General features: G+C 43.4%; 1 protein-coding gene across 5 annotated transcripts in view; it reads left to right on the plus strand.

The window, feature by feature from the left end:
- Nucleotides 1-15863: 15863 nt before the first annotated feature.
- The window catches only part of ITGA6 (integrin subunit alpha 6), a 67267-nt gene continuing 59619 nt past the window's right edge, over nucleotides 15864-23511 (plus strand). For 2 of the 5 annotated variants that reach the window (XM_065560761.1, XM_005290468.5), the window contains exon 1: nucleotides 15929-16410. In XM_065560761.1, the coding sequence (XP_065416833.1) occupies nucleotides 16247-16410 (164 nt within the window). In that variant the 5' untranslated portion in view covers nucleotides 15929-16246. Of the gene's footprint in view, nucleotides 16411-23511 lie in introns of all 5 variants that reach the window. The other 3 variants (XM_005290467.5, XM_005290464.5, XM_042860735.2) reach the window with 3 other exon arrangements.

The raw sequence follows: 23511 nt of genomic DNA on the forward strand, positions 1-23511 counted from the left end.
AACTCACTTCCACTTACAAATAGGCAGGGCTGGCACTTCCATTTAGGTGACCTAGGCAGTCGCCTAGGGCGCCAGGATTTGGGGGGGCAGCATTTTGCCGCCCTCATCGGCAATTCGGCGGCGGGGGGTCATTCGGCGTCCGGGTCTTCGGCGGCAATTCTGCGGCAGGTCCTTCACTTGCTCCGGGACCCGCCGCCGAAGTGCCCCGAAGACCGGGAGCGCAGAAGGACCCCCCCACCGCAGAATTGCCAACGACGACCGGGAGCGCGGAAGGACCCCCGCCTAGGGCGCCAAAAACCCTGGCGCCGCTCCTGCAAATAAGCCAGAATTTAAATTCAAGTCTCCAGAGGATAACAAAATATTTTAATTAATAAAATGATACTACTACAGGATGCCAGTGACCAATGGGAAATTGGTATCTTTCTCTTGGAGTTACAGAAGCCATTTAATTTTACTTTTAGAAACTGTACAAGTGACTTAAGTGGTAAAAAGAATTGACTACTTTCATATTTATACTTGAACTTCAAAAGTTTCCAAAGTGTTTTCATCTTCTCAAACAGAAGTACATATTTATAAAATAAACATGTGGTGGTGTAAATGTGAACACCCTAGGAATATTCCAGAACGGATCATTAGAACACGAAGAACAATAATTTCTCCTGCAAGGGCCAGTCTGGAATTACTGTCTGAGCAAATCTTTCTCTGAAAATGATCATTACTTCAAAAAGCAACAGAGGGTCCTGTGGCACTTTTAAGACTAACAGAAGTATTGGGAGCATAAGCTTTCATGGGTAAGAACCTCACTTCTTCAGATGCAAGTAATGGAAATCTCCAGAGGCAGGTATAAATCAGTATGGAGATAACGAGGTTAGTTCAATCAGGGAGGGTGAGGTGCTCTGCTAGCAGTTGAGGTGTGAACACCAAGGGAGTAGAAACTGCTTCTGTAGTTGGATAAAAAGAAGAACAGGAGGACTTGTGGCACCTTAGAGACTAACAAATTTATTAGAGCATAAGCTTTCGTGGACTATAGCCCACTTCTTCGGATGCATATAGAATGGCCATTCTATATGCATCCGAAGAAGTGGGCTATAGTCCACGAAAGCTTATGCTCTAATAAATTTGTTAGTCTCTAAGGTGCCACAAGTCCTCCTGTTCTTCTTTTTGCGGATACAGACTAACACGGCTGCTACTCTGAAACCTGTAGTTGGATAGCCATTCACAGTCTTTGTTTAATCCTGATCTGATGGTGTCAAATTTGCAAATGAACTGGAGCTCAGCAGTAGTGAGGTTCTTACCCATGAAAGCTTATGCACCCAATACTTCTGTTAGTCTTAAAAGTGTCACAGGACCCTCTGTTGCTTTTTACAGATTCAGACTAACACGGCTACCCCTCTGATCATTACTTCAGTACTCCATACTATATAGGAATTTGGAAAGATGTTTGTAGCTTGTCTGTTATTTTACCAGTGAATATCTTTATCAGTATAGTTTCCAAAACTCTGAAGGCCAGATCCTGATCCCATGGAAATCAATAGGAATTTTGCCATTGCCTTCTCTGGGTCTAGAATTTGCTACTAAAACTACAGAAATATTGAAAAACTGTAAGAAAATTTAATAATAATAAGTAACATCTTAAATCCTGTAAATAACTGTAGCATTTGAAATCTCTTCACTCAGGGCCGGCTCCAAGCACCAGCTTCTCAAGCAGGTGCTTGGGGCGGCCGCTCCGGAGAGGGGCGGCAGGTCCAGGTATTCGGCGGCAATTCGGTGGACGGTCCCTCACTCCGCCTGGGAGTGAAGGACCTCCCGCCGAATTGCCGCCGCAGATCGCGATCGCGACTTTTTGTTTTGTTTTGTTTTGTTTTGGCTGCTTGGGGCGGCCAAAACCCTGGAGCCGGCCTTGTCTTCACTTCATACTTGTTTTCTTTTTTTGTTAGAATTTCACTTCAGTAATTAATTGTCTGGTTTTTTACATCTTCAGCTGTTCTGGAAAACAGTGAATCACTTGAAATCAGTGAAGCCAACACAACTATTCCTATTGTTTACGCTGCTCCATGAAACCCTTTTGCCAAACTGATTAGATTTACAGTTCACTCACTGAGCTTGTCTGCTCATGGCAGCATAATGCAATGAATCTTTTCACAGAATGAAACTGGAACTGCAGGGGAACAGTACCCTCATAGATGGATTTTTTGTGTGTCCATACTTTCTTAGAGTTCCCAGTGACCTTTCACTTTCACTGGTTGTAAATGTTTAGAGGTTATGTAAGAATTAATGCACTTCAACATTCCTCCTTGGCTAGCAAACTGTTGTAACATTTTAAAAATTCCTTGGAATAAATAAGAACAGGAAAGTGACAGCGGATTATTTTAGGGCGTAAAATAGGTATATGAAGTGAAAAGGCAAAAGAAGCCAATGTTTCTGTACAATATAAGTTTAGTTCCTGAAGCCTCCGGAGCTAAACTTATGCCCTGATCCTAAAAAACTTATTCATGTGCTTAATTTTATGCACTGTGAGACGTCTCATTGAAATCAATGGAACAACTCACAGCATGAGTAAGTCTTAGCAGGTTCAGAGCCATAAATAGAAGCCTAGGTTTAATTACAGTAGATTTTCATATCTTCCCAAAAAGGAACATTAATACAACATGAAGTTATTTTAATGTCACATAATAAAAATGAAATCAAGTATACATCTTCTTTAGGTATAACACTATGTTAGTGTTTTCATAAATGTTGTATAGACTTATATTATGTATTTTAATATTTTCAAAGTAGAGAGTCCACTGAGAGACAACTATACACATTTATCAAGAGAACCCCATACCCCACATTTATCAACAGGAATGTATTGTATGGTTGGAGTTATGTGAACATCCACAATTTCAGAAGCACTAAATCCAGTCACTTCTTTGTTTGTGATGTCTTGGTTTTGAAAGCACCGGGTCAAAGAATATGCCTTTATCTAAGAGCTTGCCTTCACTGAGTTGTACCATGTACCTTCAGCTGAGTTTATCTAATGATGTAATATTAAACCAATTTAGTTAAATCAGTGCAAAAAGTTGTGTGTGCACCCTTATTTCGATTTAAATCGGGTTTATTTAAGTTGATTAGGAACAGGTTTAAGCCAAGCCATTCTTGAAACAAAATAAGACTCTCCACACAGGGTTTTGCACCACTTTAACTAAATCAAAGCGAGTTTATGTGTACACAACCCCTACGGTGTGGAATACTTCTATGCTGCTATATAAATGTATTTTTTATAAAAAATATAAATAAAACAAATGCATTTATTAAGAGGTAAATATTACATGTGCTAATGGCTATATGCCAGTTAATTCTTAAATATATACAGTGGGGCTTGGTTATGAACAGCTGACATAGTTGGTGCAGGGAGGTAATTTACACCTGATCAATGCCCATTGGTGAGGATTCACCCAGGTGAAGGTAGATAGTGTTTCTGCTGCTGCCCTCTCTTAGGTTGGCAGGGCTGCTTTAATTTCTCTTGGGGTTCCACCGGCATGAGTCACTGGGGGAGGGGGTGGGGAGAGGGTGCGGAATCATCCTATTCCTCAGCCATGCAGTTCTCTGGCCAGAGCTGCATACCTTCTGGGCAACAGTGGACCTTGATGGCCTTCCTAGTGCAAAGGAGTTTGTGGCCTCTTTGCAGACATTCCACGACTGGGGACCTCTACCGGGTGGGGATGCCTTCTAGTGTGAAAACTGTGTAAACTAGCATAGACCCTGAATCTAAGTGATTACCTGTATGTACAAAATATCGACAGGTTAAAAAATTTAGTTTTTAATGAGGGTTACCATATTTAAAAAATAAAAAAAAGAGGACACTCCACGGGCCCTGGCCCTGCCCCTTTCCCACCCCCGGCCCTGCCCCAACTCCACCCCTTCCCCAAAGTCCCCGCCCTAACTCCCCCTCCTCCCTCCCAGCCACGCGAAAAGGGCTGCCCGAGCGCTACCGGCTTCACGGTTTGCCGGGCAGCCCCCAGACCCTGCGCCCCCGGCGCTTCCCCAGCACAGCTGGAGCCCGGGAGGGGAAGCGCCCAGCCGGGGGCGCAGGATCTGGAGGCTGCCCGGCAAACCATGAAGCCGGTAGCGCTCGGGCTTCGGGCAGCCCCTATGCCTCCGGACCCTGCGCCCCCAGCCGGGCACTTCCCGTCCCGGGCTCCAGCTGCTCTGCTCCTCCGCTGACTCTTAGGCTCTGTTTAAGAGCCGAGCGCTCCGGCTTCGGGCAGCCCCCTTGCCTCCGGACCCCAGCCGCCGGCCGGGCACTTCTCCTCCCCGGCTCCAGCTGCTCTGCTCCTCCCCTGACTCAGACTTCGGCTCTGTTTAAGAGCCAAGCTGCCTGAGCCAGCGCTATCGGCTTCGGGCAGCCCCCTTGCCTCCGGACCCTGCGCCGCTGGAGCTTGGGCTCCAGAGGCACGGGGGCTGCCCGAAGCTGGTAGCGCTGGCTCGGGCAGCTTGGCTCTTAAACAGAGCCGAAGTCTGAGTCAGGGGAGGAGCAGAGCAGCCGCGGGAGAGGAAGTGCCCAGCCGGTATTTTTCCGGACATGTTCGGCTTTTTGGCAATTCCCCCCAGACGGGGGTTTGATTGCCGAAAAGCCGGACATGTCCGGGAAAAACCGGACATATGGTAACCCTATTTTAATGAAGGTTTGAATCACTAAAAGACTAATTTGATGATACACCATGAAAACTTGTAATCATTGTTAAACAATGTAATGTTTCCTGATTTTGCAATGTACATTCCTCTTATATTCAAGGGTTCCATTTATGGTGGTGGTTTTGCTGTAGGAAAAATACCTTGTTGCATAGCAATACTATCTGATCCTGGAACATCCACAGAAAATCTTTCTTTCAGGTTTATACAGCGTGCAATTAACAATTCTTGTCCTCCACACTCCCACTGTTCTATATCTGTTTTTCTTGGTTACTGTGAGTCACACAATGAGTGAAATTTTCAAAGGGACCTCAATTCAGCCTCTATAACAGCACCCAGGCACCCCATTTCCACATGTAATGTTTTGTATATACAACGCTGCTATTTACACTTACAAAGTGGTTAGTGCAGGAGGGGGTGCAGGCTTCAGAAAGGAGTTTGGGTGCAGGAGAGGGTTCAGGGCTGGGGCAGGAGTTGCAGGCTCCGGCCAGGCGGCGCTTACCTCAGGCAGCTAGGGTTAGTGGTGCTGCAGGGCTAAGGCAGCCCTGTTCTCCCACTCTGGTGCACAAAGACTCAGTGGGCCTTCCCATTGTTCTGCCACTTTCTGGAGCTTATGTTCTAGGGTACACTGTGGTACTGGGAAACCCAGATAGCTCAAGATCCCTCCCTCCATTCCCATGATAACTGTGAATCTCCTGAGAATGTAGAAAGTACTTCATGAGGGCTCTAATGCAATTGGTGTTTTACAGAATAATGTACAGGGGAGCATTGTTTTGTTTTTAATATTGGAATGGGGCAAAAGAGACACAGCCATTATTCTTACACAACTGTGGGTAAATGTCAAAGAGGTACATAGTAAATGCACAAATCCCATATGTAGTTGTTGGGTTAGTTGTGCCTACCTCCCCCATATTCTTTGATGATTAATGCTGAGGTGCTTGCTGCCAACTAAACAATGGGAGCAGGAAGAGGAGGAAATACAAAATAATCTGTGTAAGTGAAAGCCCAAGAGTTTTTTAAAAAGCCACCTAATTACACTCCCCAAAAATACCTAGACCAAGTCTCCATTGTTTTTAATAAATAAATAAATGAAATGAAACTAGATCTATAGTGACAGAAAGTATGGAGGATATAATTTTTTACAACAATTCGATAGCTAATGTCCACTACATTAAAAGGTATCAAAGTTATATCTGTTGCCACAAGGCTTACTAAAGACAAAGTGAATAGAAGCTGATAAAACTGTGTTTCAAAAAAAGAATCTAAATATTTATTGAACATCTTGAAGCTCAACATGTTCCCAGTCTGAAAGAATTTGAACACCTAAGGCCAAATTCATCCCTAGTGTAATTAGCTGTAAGGTCACTGAAGTCAGTAGAGTTGCACTACTTTATAGCAGGGCTGAATTAACCTTTAGGCTATAGTTACAAATTCAAAAAGATGAGGTCTTCCAAACTCTCCTCTGACAGAGCACTTAGCATTCCTGCAATCAGTAGCAACAAAGAAGGTGTTTTGATTTCATAGAGAAAGTAAACTTTGTCCAAAGCAAAAAGTTCAAGGCTCCATTTACCAACATAAGTATGTGCTGATTTGCTCCCTTAGCTGTTCCACCTCAGAGGAACTGCATCCCATTAGTCTTTTTTGCACCTCCCATCCTTCAGTGAGAAGGAAGAGAACAAGGATAGCGTAAGTTTTATTGTTTCAACTTAAGTACTGAAATGTTATCTTCAGAAAGGACATAAAATGCAGTCATCATTAAGTCTTTACATTTTACATCAATCCTTTATGAGGCAACGGGAAGAAATAGAGTTGTGCTCTTTGTTGTGGGCCTTTTTCTTTTGAAATCTGAAAAAGGCCCAAAGGTATTCTTTTAAGGATTTTTTTTGCTTGTTTTTTATATGCATGATTCCACTACTTCTTGATGATCACTAGGCCCTGCCTCTGAACAACCTACAATAGGGGTGGACAACTCCAGCACTGAGCTCTTGTTGCTGGCCATGGATTTCTGGTGAGTCCCACGCACAGCAGAATCTGCTCCAATGTATATACTCAGATTACATGGCCACTAATTTTACTCATGATGAACACCTCAAGCCACTTTATAGCTCCTCATAAGATTAACTCAATTAATGGTCTCTTTAGGATCTATTGATACCTGAAGAATCAGAACATGGTGGCCTTGGGTGATTGGATTGTGGACTCAGGCATAAACAAATATTGTGTGAAATTTTGGCTTCACTGAAATCAATGGGAGTTTTTCCATTGAGTTCAGTAGAGCCAAGATTTCACCCACTGTGTGCAAATGTGATGTACAGCTATTACATGTCAGCAATGAACTCTGTTGTAAGGTGGGAATCTCCTAGGTTCTTTAGAATCTTTGTTTTTCTACATGAGATTTTTTCTCCTATTTGTTTTTTGACTTTTAGGGTTCAGGAAGTGTAGTGAGGCCTCTCACAATTATATTATAAATATCTCAGAATCCTATTTTTGCCTCCTTTAAATGTATCCAATACCCTCCAGGAGGCTAGAGTTTAATACTTTATAGCCCCTTTAATACCTTGCATGTTCCCATTTGTCACCATCATTTCTCTGACCTCTGCTAACTCATCAGAAAAGATAACCGCCCCAGGAGTATTTACTAATAAGGGTATGTCTATGCTGCCCACCGTTAAAGTGCGGCCACGGCGATAAAGCACTGTCTATACCATCGCTCTTCAGCGCTAAAACTTTTGTCGCTCAGGGGGGTGTTTTTTCACACCTCTGAATGACTAAAGTTTTAGCACTGAAAGTGACAGTGTCGACACAGCCAAAGATGTTTGCTCTCCAGACAGCTCCAACTGATCATTCTAAAACTGCTTGAAGAAACGTGCCTCAAATCTTGGGTGGAAAAATGGTCTCTTCTTGTAAAAGATAAAAGTAGATAGCTATTCTGGAAAGAAAGGGAAAGGAGTTGATACAGAATATTGAAAGCAATGTGAATCTAGAATCTGTGAACTGGAATTCTCAATATAAATTTTTCCTTCATCCAGGATATCTTTTAAAACGATGACTGAGAACATCATACAGCAGTAGAAGATTTCAGATCAGAAATATTGTAAGTCAGTTTCTGAATCATTATCTACAAAGATGGAGTATGTTTTTCCTTTGTAAAGGAATACTAATCTGGTAGAGTGCTACAAATTGTTTTATATATGTTTAAAAGAAAAGAGAAACTAAATGTTAAAGATTTGCACATCTATTAATCTGGTACTGCCAGTTAGTTTATTTTTAAAAAGAAGAAAAAATCCAGTAGCAAATAGAAAAGTAGAGTTTTAGAAATTAATTTCTAAACAAATAAAGAGAATAATTAGATAATTAGACAGCATCAGCCTTCATTTAATTATTAATTGTTAAAGTTAGAGAGGCCTAAGATGGCCAGTGGAGAATTCTTCATGTGTAGGGGAACTCAGCTGGTGTACAGCTGGCAGAGACAGCACAATTGGCTCCTGTGTCAGCCACCCTTGGCCCCTATCTGCCATAGGGGGGCACAGAGTCTTCTATGCTCAATCCTCCACTGGTGTAAGATCCCCGCTGCTCCCTGAAGCTCTGATGTGCATTGGGCTCAGATAGCTGCAAAAAGCTTGCTCACAGCCCCTCTCTCCTGTGGGCCACTCAGGCCCAGACGGGTGCTAATCACATCTTTAGCTGTCTACACTGTAGGATTTGCACTGGCAGTCAGTTGCAGCTACAATTTCATGAGGTTTAATGTACAAAAAGAGTAAAATGTAAATTGTAATGTGAAAAAAGAGTCTGGGGAGAGTTGTCTAAAAATCTGACAAACAGGATCCCTGTGTTAGTGGGTTGGGGTAGGAGAAAGTGGAATCAGTCATAGAAATCAAGTCTCAGCAGACTTGTGATCATGGGAATAGTGTGGTGGTCTGCTCTGGTGGAGTAGAGAGAGATGAAGGAAACCAGGCGAATTGACATGACTACAAGCCAATGACTAGCAGCAGGGGTGATGCAGACCCCAAGTGCCTAGCAATCTAGATCCTGTTGTTTTCAAGGCCTTTATAAAGTCTTTTTTTGTCTTGTAAGGAGATTAAAATAGCACGTATCTTAATTCTTCATTATTGTTTAGTTTTTGTTTACTGAAACATGGCCTGTGTGCAAATGCTGTCCCTCATTCATGGTCCTGGCCAGAGGCTGTTCCAAACTATGCCAGGGCCAGTCAGCCCCAGACTCCAGTGAAAGTGAAGGTAGTTATAGGCTACCTTTGCCCATCCTCCCTCACAGACTGTTTCTAGCAAAAGTCAACTTTGCAGTTGAGCCTTGTCTGCTATGAGCCTGATCCAACTTCCTTTGAAGTTGATCGGATTCTTTCTCTTGACTTCAGTTGGAAATGACAGGGCCCTGTAGTTATTCCTGAGTTGTTTTATATAAGAATATTTGTGGTAATGTATTAAATTATTATGGTAAAAGTCATTCTACACACTAAGCAGCCAAATCATCATCCCCACTAAGACTGCTTTGCTGTGGTCACCTGGAGATCCCCATTGCATAGAGGAATCCTCCAGTCATGGGACAGAGCTGGCATAACTGGCTTTAAGCCAGCCCTACTTGCAGTACCAGGCATAGGAGGCATGGCCAAGGAAAAGGGAGTGTGGCCAGTGTACTCTTGTGTGCGGTGATCTCCAGCTGCTAGAAAGGACTTTTGGGGAGTCACTGATATCTATGCATCTTGCAACTTAGAGCAGCCTGAGGCAGCTTGAAATTTTTCCTTGGGAATAGCTCCGTGCCTAGTACTTCAAGGATCAGGGAGCTCCAGACACCTTTTTAACCAGCTCCCTCTCCCTGTTCCCAGCTGCGTAGGGAATAGAGGGGCTGGTTCTGGGCTATGTGTGCATAGTAAATTTTGATGAACAAGATAATTAGTTGTGTTGGTGATAAATTGAAAGAAAAATTTGAAATGTTTATGTATATTTAACAAGTTCATTTCATAAATGTGTTGAATTGGGACTATATTACTCCACCAACAAACAAACAAACAAACAAACAAACAAACAGGGATCAAATGTAAAACTAGTCAGCCATGGCCCACATATTATTGGACAAAATAATTCCAATGGAGCAGTACTTCTCATTTGAGGCAAGACAGCCCTTATACATTTAGCTGTACTAGGCAAACTTCAGTATGTTTGGACTCTCTACCCCCACCCACTCTATTCTGCCCCTTTTAAAAAATATATGTTTTTTGGAGTAAGCTTTATATTAATTACACATTTCTTATTGCCACATCATTTACTCTGGGTCCTCATAGTCCAATACCCTGCTTGAATCTCTCTCCACTCCCACTGGAGGAACAGAGGCCCAGATCCACAAAATTCCTGCTGAATCCACTAGGCACCTAAACTCACTTGGTGCCTAAGTTTTCAGTGTAAAAGTTTCCTGGGTGCCTAGTTTCTGTCTCTGAGCAGGTGCTATGATGCCTCACTCTAGGTGTCTGGATGCCTATTTCTCACTGAAGTCCCAGTGGAACAGTCATGGTAGGGTGGGGATGAGAAAGAGAGAGACTGAAATCCAGTGGTTAAGTCACTCATCTGGGAGGTAGGAGATCCAGGGTACCCCTGCCCCAATCACTCTTGTTATTTATCCACAGTGGAACAGCTCAAACAGAGAGACTGAGACATCCCCACATCAGAATATCCAGGGGGTTAGAGCACTCTCCTGAGAGTTATGGGGAGACTCCTGTTAAAAACCTTTTTCCCCCTGTGGCAGAGAGGGGAATTGAACCTGGGTTCCCCACATTCTAGATGAGTGCTCTAACCACTGAGTTAAAAGTTACAAGCTGTGCACTGGCAGCACCCGTTCCCCCCCTTCCTCCTCTATCCAGTTTTGCATGGAAAGAGGAAAGCACCTAACTCATTCCCACAAGAAACTACTTAAGCGCCTAATCTGCCTGACTCCAGGTGGTGGGTTACTGTTTGTGGCTCACTTTGCAGAGGCAGATGCCTCCTTGCAGCCTGGATTTAGGCACTTATCTCTGAGAGAGGGGCAGGGCCTATGACACGCTCCCCTTGTCGGCATCTCCCATTGGATGTTTTAGGCAGCTCCTTACCTAGCATGTTGGCTTTTGTAGATCTCATTGTAAAGTGCCTATCTCTCCTCATTTATTTATAGGGAGCCTATGCACCGAACTCAGGCTTTGTGGATTTCAGTGTGTTCTTGTGATTGCAACGCCTAAATCCGAGTGTAGATCTGGGCCAGGGTGTCTACATTAGGATTGTAAAAAAATATTTTTGTTTTTGCAAAAATGCCCCTCCTTTGCTAGTACAAGTTCAACTCAATTGGTAGAGCTGTACCAATGGGAGTGCTAGTGGAGACAGGCCTCCAGGGAGCCACTGGCATTTTAATCACCATGACATCTAATCTGCTCAGAGCACAACATTTTGCTTAAAATGCCAACAGCTGCAGGCATCTTGTCTACTCTACTGCTCACTAGTGCTCACACTGGTGGAACAGAACTGAAGATAGCAGTAGTGGAAATTCTAGCAAAAATGTGCTAGTGCACAAAAGAGTAATAGTCTATTCAGCTGATTGCTGGAGCTGCTGAGAGGCATCAGCTGTATTGAACGAAGTCTGGGAAAGCCAGCAAGTCTAAACATTGTAAAACCATTGCATTAAAGAAATCATTCAAAAGGGTTGATTACGTGTATAAATTCTGAACCCCAAAGTTTGATTCAATTAAGAATGTAGAGAACCTTATAATTAGTTTTAGAACTATAGGCCTGGGTCAATTTTCCATCTGAAATTAAATACAATAAATAAGCATACTGAATTTAATTTAAGGAAGAAAAGGAGACGTGGCTACATATTTTTGCTTTTCAAGAATTTTTAATGTGCGTCATGAAAGATATACAGCTGTGTGTCCACGTATACCAGTAAATGATCCTCTACTTTTTATGCCAAATAAATGTAAGGTGTTTTTGTTCATCTGAAAGATAAAGGGTCAGCAATGCAAGGCATCACTCTTTAGAGTTTCTCGAGAATGTAGACTAATGTCTTATCTGGCTTATCTAAAAATGAAAAATGAGTTCTTATAATTAAATAAACAATTGTTATATTGAGGAGGAGAGCATTTCTGGCACTGATGCTTCCTCAGTATGTAGGCACAGCAGGCCAATGTCTTGCGGCCCATTTGGCAGAATACCAACATGCCATTATAAAACAGGCAGCTGAAAATTCAGCTATGGCAGAGCATGTGTTAGAGAAAGGACACATGGCTTTGAGCTGACTGAGACAGTAGCATGGCTATTGCTTCTTTCAGAAACATTGCATTATTATGCATTATTATAGCGGTCAAAGTTAATTGTCTGTCATACCAAATTTTCATCCTCCTTTATACTGGGACAGAACAAAATAAGAAGTGCTGAAGTTTGTGTTGGTTGCTATATGTCCCATAACATTTTTCTGCAGATGGGCTAATCTCTGCAATATCATGGGCCACTTGGACAAAGAAGGAAACTGACATTTTCAAACTTGCTTTTTTCCCCCCGTAGGACATATTAAAGCAAATAAAGTGACATTTATATAATAGACCACCTGTAGCTCGAAAGCTTGTCTCTCTCACGGCCAGAAGTTGGTCTAATAAAAAATATTACCTCACCCACCTTGTCTCACCTGTTTAAGAGACTATCCCAACGTAATTCTAAAAGTTTTGAGTGCATCTCTGCTCCACCTTATAAACAATCCATTTTTGTTGGTCCTGGGAGAGGTTTTCATGTAACTACATTTTTGAATGTTCATTATTAGTTAGTTCTGGTAATAAGAAAATGTGAAATTGTTTTTCATCTCACCATTGATATGGCTAATAGTGAACAAGTAAAAAATGCCTAGACAGCATTGGCAAGAGGGGTCCAATAAATGTAACGGAACAGCATTGTCCAAACTATTTTCTGGATCCAGTATGAGAGTATTTGAATGACCCCCTCCCTGCCAAAGTTATTCAGAACTATTGCTACTTTTTCAAAGTACTACAGTACGTAGGCTGGTTGTTATTGCAGGGAAAATTCCTACTACTTTGATATAAACCTCAAAATTATTTTTAAAGGGCTTACACTTGTTTTTGTTTTCAAGTAATTGCTAATTACCATCAAATTTATGAACTGTAATAAGCTTGCTCCCTTATGAGTACAGTCCTCTCCCAGTCCCTGTGAAATCACAGTCTAGTGTTTGTGTCAACACAAGTCCATGCCATGGGAGTGATTGTGATGTGACTGAACACTGGATTATGGTTTTGAATGAATCAGGCAGGAAGAGAAGGCTTCTATTAGGAATGAATATCTTGGAGCCTAATTCAACAAATATGTGTTTTGATTTCCAGGCTACAGAAGCACATTTCTGGAGTGGGTGGGGGGCTTCATAACAGCAGCAGATGGATTTCTTTTCTCTTTAAAAAATGTATTTGCAGTATCAATGACCATAAGAAAATGTAATATGAGGATCTTGGTGAAATGTATTTTTAAAAATCTGCCTGAATGGCATTTCAAACAGACTTAATTGCTCATATACCAGCACCCAAATAATCCACTACAGCAATGTTGTCATAGGCATTTGGCAAAAGGTTTAGGAGAAAAAAAAATACAAGCCCATTCAAACCAGTCATGTACAGAACTGACTTGACTAAATTGAACATGTCAGCTTCAAGTCTAGTAGATTCTAATCACAAGCCGTCATCACGTTATAAGAACATTTTGGGTCACAATGATACTTGCATTTTGATGAAAGACCTAGAAAAAACCATGCTATGGAAGCACAGGCATCATGACTCCTGATTCACAGCTGTTTGGTCTTTGTAGCTAAAACTTGGTACGCCCCTACTTTTCAGAGAATACATACTAATGGCCAAGAAGGACTACTGTGCCATGCGCTTGTTGATTTTTGTAGGTTTTTAAAAAAATTTTACTTTAGGAAAAGAAAATGAATGCAGGATGCAGTGACAAAAGTCAACTGCAAACAAACTAAAAATCACCGCTGACACTCTTTAACCTTCCAGTATGTTATGTACATTACAAAACATCCCTGCAGATGTTTTGTAATGTGATTTGCATGTGATAAAATGACATGGGATGCTTCAGCTGTAGACTATTTAGTAACAATTATAGATTAGGAGTTAGGTAATCTCAGATCTCTTCAGATATTATGGAGGTTTGAGGCTACAGTGCCCTGAAGACAATTTAGAGAAGACTTATGTATATGTAGAGTTTGTTTTCTATGTGCTTTGCAACAGGGACTAAAAGAACCAATACAAATAAGCATTGGTGGTGGGTTTTTGGGGTTTTTTTTTTTAGTTTGCCTTTTGGGGAATATGTAAAGTGAACATTAGAAACAGCTGATGTTCTGGGTGCTGCTGTCCAGAACTGGCTTTTCATCTTCAATGGAGGCAATGGTTTTTGAAAATGTTTCAGAACATGTAGTTACTGTCTCATGACCTGGACTGTATTTACTATTGGACATTTATTGTTATTGCTGGTACATGTTCCATATTAGTTAAATTAGTAAATTAGTTTTCAGTATTTTATGGTTTACTTCTTTTCTGTGGTCAAGCATATTTGTTTTTTTTCCAGGCCATCATCTTCCACTGGGTCATTTACAGCTTGGTGGTGTTGGGAGATGTCCTTGGTGAAATTCTGCTTGCAGCATCTGCTATCGTTTTTAGGCTTTGGGGACCAAGAAGGCACCAGAAGAGAGTGAAATCAATGTGCTTGGGCTGCCTTATGTTTGTTTAGTGTTGGTTACTTATTCCCAGCTCCTTATTCAAGGACTCTTAATTTGAATAAGTAACTGGGGTTTGACTAGATGTAAATGACAAAATATCTCTTGGGTCACCCTCAACTCATATAAAAACAACAAGGAGTCTGGTGGCACCTTAAAGACTAACAGATTTATTTGGGCATAAGCTTTCGTGAGTTAAAACCTCACTTCTTCGGATGCATAGAGTGAAAGTTACAGATGCAGGCATTATATACTGACACATGGAGAGCAGGGAGTTACTTCACAAGTGGAGAACCAGTGTTGACAGGGCCAATTCAATCAGGGTGGATGTAGTCCACTCCCAATAATAGATGAGGAGGTGTCAATTCCAGGAGAGGAAAAGCTGCTTCTGTAGTGAGCCAGCCACTCCCAGTCCCTATTCAAGCCCAGATTAATGGTGTTGAATGTGCAAATGAATTTTAGTTCTGCTGTTTCTCTTTGAAGTCTGTTTCTGAAGTTTTTTTGTTCAATGATAGTGACTTTTAAATCTGTAATAGAATGACCAGGGAGATTGAAGTGTTCACTTACTGGCTTGTGTATGTTACCATTCCTGATGTCTGATTTGTGTCCATTTATTCTTTTGCGGAGGGACTGTCCGGTTTGGCCAATGTACATGGCAGAGGGGCATTGCTGGCACATGATGGCATATATGACATTAGTGGATGTGCAGGTGAATGAGCCCCTGATGGTGTGGCTGATGTGGTTGGGTCCTCTGATGCTGTTGCCAGAGTAGATATGGGGACAGAGTAGGCAACGAGGTTTGCTACAGGGATAGGTTCCTGGGTTGGTGTTTCTGTGGTGTGGTGTGTAGTTGCTGGTGAGTATTTGCTTCAGGTTGGGGGGTTGTCTGTAAGCGAGGACTGGCCTGCCTCCCAAGGTCTGTGAGAGTGAGGGATCATTTTCCAGGATAGGTTGTAGATCGTGGATAATGCGCTGGAGAGGTTTTAGCTGGGGGCTGTTTTTAGCTTTTTTTTTTTTTTTAGGTTTTAGCTGTTTTTGTAGATACAGACTAACACGGCTACCCCCTGATACTTGACCTCAACTCATATGTTCTGCATCTGTCAGAGGGTTCTGAACAGCCTGGGGAAGATCACTCTCTGACACAAGCTTTATTTCTGTGCAATGTGATATCCCTACTCTAATTTCTATTTTCGCAAACGTCTGATGGACACAAATACACATGATTGGGGTAACCAGGAGTTATTGTTGCTTATATGTGTTGGAACCCCAGTTAGTTACTCAATTTCAATTTTAGAACCCTTGAATAAGGAACTGGAATCCTGAATAACGAACTAGGAATACGTAACTAGCTGCAGGTTCCTTATAGGTGACCCTCGATTGCAGCATCTGAGCTATGGAGTGCTACAGCAAGACACTGCTGGGGGAATTGTGCAAGGCTGGGGTAGGCTGGTGGAGACAGGGCAGGCTGCAGAGCTGGGATAGGCTCTACATCCTGGACGGTTGCAGAGGCGCTTTTCCGGGCTGGAGGCGCCTCGTGCTGTTGTTCAGGGGCTGGAAGATTGACAGGGCCAGAACGGCAGGGCAGGGCTAGGAGAGGCTGAGGGCTGCAGGGCCGGGGCCCGGCGTGGCTGGGAGAGGCGGGGCTCGCCTCTCTTCGTCACTTAGTGCAAAGCCTGGGAGTCTCAGGAGAACAACGGGCTCATTCAGCGTGTGGCAGCGAGGGGAGAGGCTGCAGAGCGCCAGCCGCAGTCGGGCGAAGGGCACAGAGCAGCAGCAGGTTCCCGCTCCCCCCCTCGGTCCCCGGCCGGAGCCCTGAGAGCAGATGGCCCCCGGGCAGACGCTCCTCTACCTGTCCCTCTTCCCCTGCCTCGCCTCCGCCTTCAACCTGGACACCGACAACGTGATCGTGCGGAAAGGGGAGCGGGACAGCCTGTTCGGCTTCTCCCTGGCCATGCACTGGCAGCTGCAGCCGCAGGACAAGAGACTGTAAGTGCCCCCCCCCGGCCCCGGGGCAGGGAGCTTCCCCCTTCCCCTCCGCACAGAAACTTTCCCGCTGTAGCGCGGCGCGGGGCCCCCGCCCCTCCCCGGGCAGGCTCCTGGGCGAGCAGGAAGAAAGGAGCCGCCAGGCTGCCGAGCCCTGGCCCGCTCCCTAGCCAGTGCCACTGCTGGCTGCGCCCAGCCCCGGCCGGGAACCGCTCTCCGCCGCCTGGGGGTCCGCGGGGCGGGGGGACCTTGGCATCTGTTTCAAACTCCGTCGGCTGCGCTGCCTGGAGCTGCGGGCTGGGCGCGGGGGACGTTTCACGGGCGAGCCCTGCAGGTGGGAGCGGGTTAGTGGCGATGCAGCGCGTCTCCTCCCTCCCGTTCTCCTTCCGTCCTGTGCGCTTGGGTTCGGGGTGTATTGGCAGCTGCCTCGGCCGGGACGAAGCCAGCGGTTACTAATGCTGCGGGATGTGAGGGCGGCGGCACCGGTTGCGGTTTGGGTAGCTGGCGGCGCCGCTGCGGGAGGGAGGGACGGACTCCCCGAGTTGTGCGTGTTACGAGTTCTCTGCAAGGCGCGTGCGGCTCTTTGGGTGCGGACTTGTACTGCCTTCTGACTGCAGGGCACGAAAAAGAGACTTTTTATGTAACGGGCGGAACAACCACCTGTTAGCAAAAGTTGTGTAGATGAGGACACCAGATGCTTTTCAGAGCAGGGGAAACCGTGTTGCCGCCGACAGGACCTACTGTGTATTCTCATTGGTTTAAATCAAAATGTCTGAGCTGAGCTTGATTGTTTAAAAACCAAGGGGTAAAGCAAAATCTCTGTACTGGTGTGCACTTGTGCAGCAGCCAAGGGGGAGCTCCGTCATAAATGTCTAGTTGAGAACCTCACAATTTTTTTCATGTCATAATGATTTAAAACTAAAGAGGTTTCTGCGGGGGAACAGCAAAACTGCAGAGAGACGTGTGAGCCTGGTGGAAAACACTGACCTTGCATTCTTGGTGACTGCGGACAAAGAATTCCGAAGGGGCGTATGACAACAAAAGGACCTTGCCCCCAAAGGACTTCAGTGTTCTTAAATCAAGCCAGCATCAGCGGCATCAGAATGAAGTGCTCAGGAAAGCAAGTGTACTCACGCCTCTTAGGGAAAAGCAGACTCAAGCAAATGAAGAAACTGACGCATATTAGTAAATCTTTAGTTTTACATCATCAATATTTACCGTTGATTTTTAAATCTGCTCCCATTTGTGAAGATCAGGCTCTATATTATAACTGTACTGATGAGCTGTACTCTTGCTGCATAATCACAAAATGCTGATCCATGCTCTTTGATGATGTAGGAATTAATCCAGACATTGTCCTGAGATGAAGTAGGCTGTTTCTAATAAAATGTGAATTGAATTTTTGAGTTAAAATAATTTTCCTAGGTTCTCTGTGACTTGCATGATGACTGGATCAAAAGCAATCCAAGTGATGATATGTGTGTGTGTATTTCTGCAATAAAATCACTGGTGTTCAAGACTGAACCTGTTCCACACTACAGAAGTGAGCTCCTTCAGGAAGGGCTGGGCAAATAAATCCGGTGTTGCCAACGTAATCATGATAATAAATTCCATTGTTCATGGAAGACCCAACGGCAAAATAAAATGTTCAATTATATGGCTTCAGGGAGGCCCATGCAGTAACTGAATGCAGAAGTATTTGGTCCTGTGTGAAATTGGTCCAATAAAAGATATTACTTCACCCACCTTGTCTCTCTAAATCTGAACACATTTACAGATTTTACAGTTTATGCTATCTATGGGTGATACCATACTATGTGAGGATTTATGAAAGACCAAAACTAATATTTTATTTTAATTCAAAAAGAAGAGCACGGAGTCCAAAGAGAATCCATAGTGCATAAGAGAAGAAGTGAAGCCAGCAAGAAAGTTACCCGATAACCTTACTTAAAACTTCCAGGGCCACATTCTGCCCTGACTTGCACCCTATACAATTTCATTGATTTCAGGGAGGTTGCATGGGTTTAAATCCCGAGCTATAAGAATTGCATAGTTATTGAGGACATAAAGTACTCCAATGCTAAAGAATGAAAATCTAAACCCCCAAAATTGCTTTTTCTAGAATCATACATCATGGCCCTATGTAAGTTTATGCATGGGATTCTTGAAAGCTTGTCTCATTTTACTTTTTCTCAATAAAAGGATTATCTTAAGTTTATTAGAACCCCATGGTACTGTCAATGCTGCTAGTAAGTGTATCAGGATGTGCAGGGACAATTGCAGTCATTCATGGGTCACTAGTAATCCCTTGGAGGGCAGTCACAATACTCTGAGTCTGTGAAATTTAACTGAAACTTCTTAAAGATGATTAGCATGAAATTGCCTTCTCCGGACTTGAGAACAATCCAAATCTGTGGATGGAGAAAACCCATAGATTCTTTCAACTTTGACATGACTTTCTGGATCTAAACTTTCATGAAAAGGAAAAAAACAAAATTCTAAAAGAAGACAAACCAAACTGCGGGAACTACATTCAGAGGCTGCTAGGTACTTTGGATATGTAAAGACATTTTGACCACTTTTTCCTCTCAATCTGACTCTCCCAAATGTAGAATAAGGTAGGATGGTCCAGTGATTAGAATACTAGCCTGGAACTCAGGAAGCCTGGGTTCTTCTGCTCCCTGCTTAGCTGCAGATTTCTTGTGTGACCATGAGCAAATCACTGAATCTGTTAAAATGAGGATATAGCACTTCCCTACCACTCAGGGCTGTTGTGAGGATAAATAGGTGAAAGATTGTGTAGTGCTCATACAGTAATGGAGACCAGATTAGTATAGATAGAAACCCTTACAAGATGATGATATTGCCTTCCAGAGGTTTTACATTTTTTAAACTGTCAGGAGCAGCAAAAGTGTTTTGTCTATGGGTCAAATCCTGAACTCCTCACTCAGGTCCAATTTTTGATGTAACCCATTGAACTGGTGGTGTAACTGACATCAGAATCTGAACCTGTTTTTACTCAGCCCTTACTTAGACAAAAATCTAATTGAAGTTGATGGAGGTTCTGCTGGGGGGAACCCTGAGAAATTCTAAATGAGGACTTCCAGACTTGATCTTATGTTTGCGAAATTAATGGCACTCATTTTCATAATTCCTATTTGGAATGCCCACTGGGTACTGGTACTAATGGAAGCTATGCCAAACATAGCGACTGGTTATAGGCAGGACAAGTTGTGTCTACTGTCCCAGTATTCCAGGGAGGTAGGCCAACCTGTGGGAGAGAAGTTGACAGAAATTGAGCCCATATGTTGGTAAAAACGACTCTCTTCACTGTCACAGCTGAGAATAAGGCCATGATGAGAGGGCAGTAGTGGTGGAATACCTGTGAATCCCCAGCTATATTTCTCCTTTTCAGCATGTTTTCCAGCTCTTTTGTAAAGATAGCTTTATACACAGCTGTGACCTCTTCTGGCATGAGTCCTCTGTGACGTTGTGCAGTCTATATGGTTTTATTAAAATATAAGTGAATATAATGTAACTGGGATATGCTTCATGCAAAAGGTCTCTTGTAAGGTATCATTACAAAGCTCATAATCTACTGACTGTGATCATCCTATTTGTAGAAATGTACCACTCTTGTATCTAAAACTAGAAATATAAAACATAACTCTGAGGGCCTATTGTAATTATGTAAAGTGTGGGCCATTAAGGATGGTTTGGAATCTTGATGACTCCCATTGTCTGCAGATGGCTGTATTTACCTGTGAGTCTTCCTGTATATGTGTGTGCTGGCAAGTGAGTAATGAAGTCTTGCAGTGACATGTGATCATGTCACCTGAACTGGAATCCATCTTTAACCTGGTGCTTTTCCAGTGAGGGGGGGGTGGAAACCCAGAGGGACACAGGGTTCCCGCCTTATGCAAAAGATATATAAAGGGGTGGGAGAGAACAAGGGGAGAGAGGAGCCATCATGAAGAATCCCCTAGCTATCACCTGAGCTGCAACAAGAGCTGTACCAGGGGAAAGAATTGTGCCCAGGCCTGGAAGGTGTCCAGTCTGAGAAAAACTTACTGAAGCATCTCTGAGGGTGAGATTATCTGTATTTAGTTTGATTAGACATAGATTTGCGCATTTTATTTTATTTTGCTTGGTGACTTACTTTGTTCTGTCTGTTACTACTTTGAACCACTTAAATCCTACTGTCTGTATTTAGTAAAATCACTTTTTATTTAGTAATTTACTCAGAGTATGTATTAATACCTGAGGGAGCAAACAACTGGGCATATCTCTCTATCAGTGTTATGGAGGGCGAACAATTTATGAGTTTGCCCTGCATAAGCTTTATGCAGGGTAAAATGGATTTATCTGGGTTTAGACCCCATTGGGAGTTGGGCATCTGAGTGCTAAAGACAAGCACACTACTGTGAGCTGTTTTCAGGTAAACTTGCAGCTTTGGGACAAGTGATTCAGACCCTGGGTCTGTGTCTGGACCCAGACAGGAGTGTCTGGCTCAGCAAGACAGGGTGCTGGAGTCCTGAGCTGGCAGGGAAAACAGGAGCAGAGGTAGTCTTTGCACATCGGGTGGCAGCTCCCAAGGGGGTTTCTGTGATCCAACCCGTCACACCCTCATTCTAAACTGAAAAACCTTATAAAATGAAAATGGGATACATATGTCTCATGCCAGGTAATTGGATCGTTAGCAAAAAACAAACAAACAAAAAAACCCCAACAAACAAACCAACCCAACAACCGTTAAGCAGCAAATAAAGAAGCCTCAGGCGTCATCATTTGAATCTAGGAATATATTACGCATTTCAGCCTGTGAATGATGAAGAGGGTGATAAAAGCAAACTACATTTCATTAAAAGCAACCACAGTTATCTCTGTTACATTTCCTTAATCTCTTCCTCCTCTTGCCCCTTAACTGATGAGGTTTCTTAAGATAAACGATTTTCATTTCCCTACTGGCAGTGTTTGGGTCAGAGTGAGAATTGTTAAAATCATCAGTAGGATGAGGGCTGAAGAAGTGTAACTGAGATAAAGGGCTAACAGCAGTTGCCTTTAACAAAGCAAAGCATTTGCTTTAGATCATCCTTTTCCTCATTCATGGGATGCAATGGATATATATTCCTAGAGTTAGTTTAATGATAATTAAAGAAAAATTATAATTATAAAACAAGAAATTTATATGTACGTCATAATGATATTTGTAGATAGAGTAAAACGTCACAATTCATGTTGACTGCCATGGAGTTACTTTTGATTTAGTTCTTTGCCAAGTCTCACAAATTGAAAGAATGTCAGCCTGAATGTTGTGAATTAGACTCCCAATCCTAGGAGCCTTTAAGCCTGTGCGTAACTTTACATGCATGAGTAGCCCCAATTAAATTAGTATTTTGAATAGATTTAAAGGGATAACATTTTGTCGAGAAAGGAGGAGACGGCAGTAGTCAAGATTCAAGATGTTGAGGACCTAGATGAAAGCTAAACTGTCTGGATGGAGAGCAAAGTACAGATCTCTGAAATCAATGGGAATTAGGAACCTAACTCACTTAGGCACCTTTGTAAATACCACTACCTGTCTGAGGCCATGTCTCCACCATGGGCACTACAGTGGCATAGCTATGGCACTGTAGCTATGCTGCTGTAACTCAACAGTGTAGACGCAGTCTATACTGATGGAAATGGTTTTTCTGTCAGTGTTGAGTAACAGTATGTAGGTCCATGGATTTTTCACACTGAGTGCTGTAACTAGGTCACCATAAGTTTTAAATCAGGCCCCAGTCTTTAGGCACATAAATAGTTTTGTTAATCTGGCTCGTCATGCCTATATCACTTTTGAAGATATGACTTAAGATCCCTGGTCATGTCAGTGGTTTTGAAAATTTTGCCCTTAGAGTAGACTCTATGCTCTCTTGATTCTCCTACTGCTCTGACTGTTCTTCCAGTGTCTTTGGTGGGTGATCCCTTTGCTCTGATCCTTTGGGATTTTGTCCTTGTGCCCATAGATGCCGACTCTGTGGGTGCTCCAGGGTTGGAGCATCCATGGGAAAAAATGAGTGGGTGCTTAGCATCCACTGGTAGCCAAGCTCCCTCCCCTACACCCCCAGCGCCTCCCACCCACCACAATCAGCTGTTCCCCGGTGTGCAGGAGGTGCTGGGAGGGAGAGGGAGGAGCAGGGATGGGATGCGCTTGTGGGAGGGGGCGGGAAGAGGTGGAGTGGGGGCGGGAAGAGGCAGGCTGGGGTGGGGCCTGGGTCTGAGCATCCCTGGGACAACTGGAAGCTGGCGCCTGTGCTTGTGCCCCTTCCTACACATAAAACTTAGGTCAACCTAGCTATGTTGCTTAGGGCATGAAAAATCCAAACCCCTGAGAGAAATAGTTAAGCTGACCTAAGTCCCAGTGTAGACAACGCTGGCTCAATAGAAGAATTCTTCCATTGACCTACGTCTAGAGGTGATGGATTTACTAGAATGATAGAAAAACCCATTCTGTCACTGTAGTGTCTATGCTACCGTGGTGTAGCTGCAGCTGTGCTGCTGTAGTGCTTGTAGTGTAAACCTACACCTACCTGTTCTCTCTCCACATCCTATACTTGGGTAACCTAATCCAGAGGATTCCTTTCCGCCTTTATGTGTGATGGTAGATCAGTTTGCAGCTGCATTCTGGACAGAATAGTAGGGGCAAGATGAGTGTCAGAGAGGCTGGAGAGGAGAAATAGGGTGCGGAAGTTGAGGTGTGAGAGAATTAGGGCCTGGTGCTAGCAATGGAGAAGAAAGGACAGATTTTGGAGACTAGATTCATAGACTTTAAGATCAGAAGGGACCATTCTGATTATCTAGTTTGACCGCCTGCACAACGCAGGCCACAGAATCTCACCCACCCACTCCTATAACAAACCCCTAACCTATGTCTGAGTTATTGAAGTCCTCAAATTGTGGTTTAAAGACCTCAAGGTGCAGAGAATCCTCCAGCAAGTGACCCGTGCCCCACGCTGCAGAGAATGGCAGAGGTTTTTTGCCTATCAGCCCTGGAGGAAAATTCCTTCCCGACCCCCAATATGGCGATCAGAAGGAAAAGTAATAAGGTCATTGATATCAGTG

This window comes from Chrysemys picta, chromosome 11, assembly GCF_011386835.1.
Source record: "Chrysemys picta bellii isolate R12L10 chromosome 11, ASM1138683v2, whole genome shotgun sequence".
Lineage (NCBI taxonomy): Eukaryota > Metazoa > Chordata > Testudines > Emydidae > Chrysemys > Chrysemys picta.